Source organism: Marmota marmota, unplaced genomic scaffold, assembly GCF_001458135.2.
Source record: "Marmota marmota marmota unplaced genomic scaffold, marMar, whole genome shotgun sequence".
NCBI classification, from domain to species: Eukaryota; Metazoa; Chordata; class Mammalia; order Rodentia; family Sciuridae; genus Marmota; species Marmota marmota.
Genome location: NW_026000101.1, coordinates 18079627 through 18086116, shown reverse-complemented (window position 1 = coordinate 18086116; position 6490 = coordinate 18079627). Strand labels below are relative to the sequence as shown.

The following is a 6490-nucleotide window of genomic DNA, read 5'->3' as shown; positions in this document are numbered from 1 at the left end:
CCAGGAGCCCGGCGGGTAGTGCAGACTAGGCCGCCCCGGATGAGTCGGGCGGGCAGGCGGCCAGGTGGATAGAAGGGTGGACAGTGAGAGAGAGGTTCGTGGGCGGGCTGAGGCCGGCGTGGCTCGGTGGGCTTGTCTAGCGCTACCGCGGCTGTGGCCCCACAGAGCCGCAAGTCTGGCCTCTCCTCCTCCTCCGCCGCCGCCTCCTGTCAGCAGCTCAGCCACTGCGGTGACTCGGCAACTCCACTTCCGGGTCCGGGACACCGCCCGGATCCTACATTATTCATGAGGAGGCGGTGTCTGGGCGCCCTAGCCCTCCCACATGCGGGAGTTCCGAATGCGCCAGGCCTCCCTAAGTATTATTCCTGAGAGGGCGGAGCTTAGTGGAGCCGGAGGATCCCCGCTTGCCCGGCCCCGCCTTCTCTCCGTACCGGGAGGGGGCGCCAGCGGCGCCTGCGCCTTAGCTGCCGGTCGGTTGCTGGGTAACCGCGTCAGGGAGGAGCCTATTTTATCCTACAAGGACGCGGGTACTCACGACGATAGCTGTCCCCAAAGAAACCCTGCAACTAGTAATTGAAGTGGAAGAAAGTTAGGATTTCCTGTGTGTGGTCAAGGAGACGGACAAATTTTATGTTCTTAGGCGAGAAAGCGTTTAGTAGACTTTCCAGGGCTTGAGGTGCTTCTTACTTCTGCGGAGATGCCCCCGAAACAGCCTCGTAAATCGGTAATGCATATCATGACCTGCTCTCTCCTGATGGCCTCTGACCTTTGCCGTCAGTGACCTGATGCTACCTCTTCCACCGATCTTTAATCTTCTTTCATCTGTTGACCCTTAACCTTTTCTCGCTGGTGACTCCTGGCCTGTACTCTCAAAGACCTCTGACTTTGTCCTGTTCTCTCTCACTAATCCTGTTCTCCTTTCCTAACCACCCCCCTCAAAAGCTGTTTTTTACCTCTTTCTTACCTGTCTCCCTCACCATTCTGATCTCACCCCACTCATTGCACATACTCATCTTGTCCAGTCTGCCCTACTTGGCACTCTTACCTCCACTTCCACCAATCCCTTCCTCATTGCCCCACACTTTTGTCCCAAAAGAATTATTTGGCCAACTCTGCTGAGTTCCCAGCACTGGGATAGGTGGGGACACAGACCTTGCTATGAGGGAGTCCACAGAGGGGATGAAAGAGACATGGAACAAGAGACTCAGAATATTATACACAGGAGTTTGGCTTAGATTTTCTGTGCTAAAAGACTTGTGAGGAGGGAGAGGTCAAACAGAGAGAAGGAGGAGGCCCTTTTCCCATCCCTGCTCCCACACCACCCTTTGCACATGTCTTTCTTCCCTATGAGTCTGGTCTGCTCCAGTAACTCATTCAACCCATGTAGACATTATGTCCTTGTTCCCACTTGGCCAGATGTCATCTCTTCTCACAGGAAAATTGAGTCACCTCTCCCCTTAGCCTGAGCAGAGGATTCTTTCTTTTTTTCCCAGCATTACCACAGAAGATAAGTAGTTCTGGCTTCTCCAAGAACCCTCTGAGGTATAAAGGACGCATTCACTCAGTCCTTAAGAAATTACTTTTCTAAATCCTTTAGGATTTACCACTTTGAGGCTAACATGCAGCTCCAGCTCTGTAAAGCAGAACTTGTATTAATTTATTCTAAATTTACTACTCTGAAGCCCAGGTATATTGAGGTTTGAAGAGTAAATCTGTGTGTGTCCATGCTATTTATGATTTTATATATTTTTATATGGCTGCTTGTATATAATGTTGACTCCTCTGCTGTTTTTTAAAATATATATTTTTTAGTTTTAGATGGATACAATACCTTTATTTATTTATTTTTATGTGGTGCTGAGGATCGGACCCAGTGCCTCATATATGCAAGGCAAGTGCTCTGCCACTGAGCCCCAATCCCAGCCCGACTCCTCTGCTTTTACATGGCCTTCTGTGGCAGATGACCTATCTTTCTTAGATCTCTGTAGCCATGGAAGGTAACTATTGGGCTGTGCCCTAGTTTTATGTTGAGGTTGAGCTGTGCTTTGAAGCTCATGTACTGTGCTTGGGCCATATGATCCCTTATTTATAGGTAGTTTGTTTTTAACTTGACATTATTGAGTTCTGGTTACATACAATAAAATGAACCATGTTAGTTTGACATGTTTCAAGTTTTGACAAAGTTATAATATATGAATTACCAGTCAAGATGGAGAATATTTCCTCTATTCCTAGAAGTTCCGTGTACTTCATCCCAGTTAGTTCTCTTTAACCTCTTTATCCAGGTAACCATTGATTGGCTTTCTGTCACCATAGATTAATTTTTCCTTGCAACTTGCAGTTTGAACAAGCTTGGGGACAGGTTTCTCCAGCCCATTAGAGGAGACATTAGAGACTAGTTACATTGAGAGAGCAGAGAGAAGTGATAGCAGATAAAAAGAGAAACCTGATGGGGCTGGAGTTGTGGCTCAGTGGTAGAGTGCTTGCCTAGCATGCATAAGGCGCTAGGTTCGATCCTCAGTACCACATTAAAAAAAAATAATAATGTGTCCACCTAAAACTAAAACAGAAAATACTTAAATAAATAAATATTTTTTTAAAAAAAGAGAAACCTGGATCAATGGGCCCTGCACATACCATTTAAGGAAAAGTTATTTAGTACAATATAAGTATTGATGAGTAGAGTGTAAGAAAAGGCTAGATTATGGTTCATTGTATTTATCACCATCATGATCCAGTGAAGCCTAATTTGGGTCAGTGCTGATTGTGGAACAAAGTGGAGATGTTTGAGATATTGTCCCTATCTCCTTGGAACTCAGTACCATGGAGGTGACAGAACATGACAGACAAAATATGGAAGGATGAGATCCCTGAAACTGAAAGGGAAGGTGGAGCAGCAGAAAGGCTTCAGGGAGGAGGCAAGTTGGACTTGGATGTCTGCAGTGAAATGGGAAAGTCAGGACTGGTTTGTTGGGGGACAGAGTGGATTTAAACTCTATTTGTTAATGTCACTCTACTGATCAGACCTTTTAGTGGCTCCCTGTTACTTTCAGGATAAAGTCCCAACAGTTGAACTAACTTGTATGGCCTATAAGGCCCTTTATGGTCTGGCCATTACTACTCATCCTACTTCAGACCTTACCATTACTCTGTAAAAATTCCACAACCCAGATACTGAACTGCCCTCACTGCCTTTAAAATAATATCTATACTCTCTTTTCCTTCTAGGCATTTAAAACTGCTGTTTCTACTGCCTGCCTTGTATAATCTTTTCTGTAACCCCATCTTGTCCCAAATCTTCCCTTCATCTCCTGTTCATCCTTCAGGTCTCGCTTGGCCCTCAAATTCTCCTCCAAGAGATTAATTCTTTTTTCTGGAGACAGGTTAGAGTGTCATGGCACCTATCTGTCATGGCAAATATCATGTATCTTCTTATTCATTGTTGATTCCCCTGTACCTAGCACAATGCAAGGAATATATTAAATTCTGGGGAAATTAGTTTAACTTGAATTCTGAATGCATGAGCTGTTTTTTGGAAATTTTCATTGGGGTATTTTTGAAGGATAGGAGTGAGTGAGCCTGGGATGGGGAATAATAATAAGGGAGAAACTAGTAGGAAGTGATAACAAGGAAACACACTGTATAAGCATATTTTTTCAGGGTTTATATTTGTATTGCCTTTGTAGTAGATCTACGAATGATTCAAATTTGAATTTCATGTATCCCTGGCTTAAGAGCTGGGCATTGGAGACAAGAGGTTAAAAATATTCATGATGTAAATATTCATTTCATTTAATAATTTATAGAGTACCTACTCTGTGCCAGATACTGTTTTAGGTATGGGTGACATGGTAAGAAACAAAACAAATAAAATTCTCTGCTTGTGGGACATGGTGGTGCATACCCATAATCCCAGCTCTCAGGAGGATCATAAGTTTGAGGCCAGTTTGCACAATTTAGCAAGACTGTATCTCAAAATAAAAAATAGCAAAGAGCTGGGGATATAACTCAATGGTAGAGCGCTTGCTTAGCATGCATGAGGACCTAGGTTTAATTCCCAGGACTGAAAAAAAAAAAATCCTTGCTATCATGGAGCTTATCTTTTAATTGGAAGTAAATTGTTGGTAAATAAATAATACAATAGTATATCAAATGATGTTAAGTGCCAAGGAGAAAAATAAACCAGGGAAGTATAATAGGAAGTTCAGGGAATGAGAATAATTTAAATAGGGTTGTCAAAGAAGTCTTCACAGATATGATATTTGAGCATAGACCTGAAGGAAACGAAAGAAAGAGTTAGGTATGTGATATCGGGATGTGGGTGGGGTGCATTCCAGACAGATGGCATAGGAAGTGTAAAGTTCCTGAGGTGGAAGCCTATTACACATGCTCTGGATCATCAGGGAAGGGAGGGGGAACATGGCAGAAGATAAGGTCAGAGAGGTACATCCCTCTACTCCACAGAGTTAATCAAATAATCCATGGCATATTAAATTGGTCATGATGGAGCTCCATGAATCATAATTTGGAATTAAAATGCATGAATGTCAGGCACCATAAACCATGACCAGCTCAAAACATCACTGGTAATGCCCCAATAACAAAGTGTCCTTCCTGAAAATTGCAAGAATGCCAACTGGCTGCATGTGTACATGTGCAAGAGGAGCTTTGCAGCATTGCCAAACATTGCCTGGCAGCCTGACTTCTTAGTAGAAAACCAAATTAGAGTCTTCTGTGAACTCCAGTTAAAAGCTAATTTTAGTTTATGACTAACAAATTTTAGTACCCCTTTATAACTCAGTTGGTTACCATAAAAAAAATCAAAGTCTGGAATTTTGTATTATTTGCCTATAAAAAAAAAAGAAAAACTTGCATTTTAGATCATTTTGTGGACTCCCTAGAGGCTCTTTTAGGACACAACTTTTAGAAATATCCATCTAGATGAAGAGTTACTAGGATGGGGTAAGGGGCAGGATTGGGTACAAGGCTAAAAGAGAATCTTGGATAATTCAGAAATTTTGAGTCTGGTAATGGGGCCTAGAATCCATAGAAGGAAGGATAGGAAATGAACAGAATCTAGGGGAAGTTAATGTGTTTCTTTATGTCCAAAGTAAGATCTCTATGATTCTTCACCTCATTGTCAACCTAACACATATCTTTCTCAAGTCCTAAGTAGGATCTTTCTCCCCTTTACCTCTTAAATATCTCTCAAATTAAATCACTGCTACCTCCCTGACCCAACCTATAATCCTCTCTCACTTAAAAACTATAAAAACCTTGGAAATGGTCTTTTCCTCAGCCACTCATGACTTTTCCAATCTGTCCTCTACACTGCATCAAGAATGATCTTTTCAGGGCTGGGGTTGTAACTCAGCAGTAGAGTGCACCACATAAAAATAAATAAATAAATAAATAAATAAATAAATAAAGAGATTGTGTCCATCTATAAAAAATATTTTTAATAAAGAATGATCTTGGGGCTGGGGTTGTGGCTCAGCGTTAGAGCGCTTGCCTAACACATGTGAGGCCCTAGGTTCGATCCTCATAAAAATAAATAAAAAATAAAGGTACAATACCTTTGTGTCCAACTACAACTAAAAAAAAATAAATAAATATTTAAAAAAGAATGATCTTTTCAAATTGCCAGTCGGATTATGCTATCCCCCATTCAGAATCCTTCCATGACTTCTAATATCTCTTAGGATAGGATCCAGATATTTCAAAAACCCTGCAGGGACCTTCATGGGCTGAAGCCTGCATGATCTATTCTGTGCATATTTTTAGTACTTGGTACATGCCAGGTACTTGAATAATAATGGCAGAAGGCTCTTGTGCTTATCTCTGAACTTTAATTTGTACTATCCTTCCCCCATTATTACTGTACTTCATTTCTACGCGCTGTTTCCTTTTTCTAGAACATCTTCATACCCTCCCTCACAAATGTACTCACTCATAAATTTTAGTCCTGACATCAATCACCACAACTGGTTCCCATGTCATCTGCCTTGTTATTGAAGGCAGGGTTGAGGTTCCTCTGTTACATAATCTCACTGCTTTATGTTCCTTTTTTTTCATATCATGCATTATGGTTTGTAATTATTTAGTTATTTGTGTAATTATTTGATTATTGTATATCTCTTTCATTACCTTATGAGCTCCATGAGAGCAAGGCTTGTGAATGTTTTTGCTTACATTTGTATTCTCAGCTCCTAACAGAGCAGCTATCACATAAGAAATTCTCAGCGAATGATTGGTTGTTGAACAATGATGAAAGGTGGTGGAGGAAGTAGCATAGGGCTTTGCTGTGGAAGCATGGATGGGGTATCCTAACACTGATTCGTGGAAAATCAGGGAAGACTACTTCTGAGAAGAATAAAAACATTTAAGGTTTGGACAATGGAAAAAGAGTCCAAAATGGAGAATAAGAAGATGCAAGAGGGAAAATAAGAAGACAACAGGAAGAATTCTGTCCCAGAAGCCAAAGGAAGAG

At 41.6% G+C, this 6490-nt stretch overlaps 2 protein-coding genes across 10 annotated transcripts in view; one reads left to right on the top strand and one right to left on the bottom strand.

Annotated features, from left to right (window-relative positions):
• The window catches only part of Fam219a (family with sequence similarity 219 member A), a 60722-nt gene extending 60410 nt beyond the window's left edge, over positions 1 to 312 (bottom strand). For 2 of the 7 annotated variants that reach the window (XM_015492415.2, XM_015492418.2), the window contains exon 1: positions 1 to 301. This exon is cut by the window's left edge and continues 134 nt beyond it. The gene's annotated coding sequence lies outside the window, so the exon portion shown is untranslated. The other 5 variants (XM_048783484.1, XM_015492416.2, XM_048783482.1 and 2 more) reach the window with 5 other exon arrangements.
• A 184-nt stretch (positions 313 to 496) lies between these two features.
• Dnai1 (dynein axonemal intermediate chain 1) overlaps positions 497 to 6490 on the top strand; it is a 62272-nt gene continuing 56278 nt past the window's right edge. For all 3 annotated transcript variants that reach the window (XM_048783471.1, XM_048783472.1, XM_048783470.1), the window contains exon 1: positions 497 to 724. In XM_048783471.1, coding sequence (XP_048639428.1) covers positions 698 to 724 — 27 coding nt within the window. In that variant the 5' untranslated portion in view covers positions 497 to 697. The remainder of the gene's footprint in view (positions 725 to 6490) is intronic.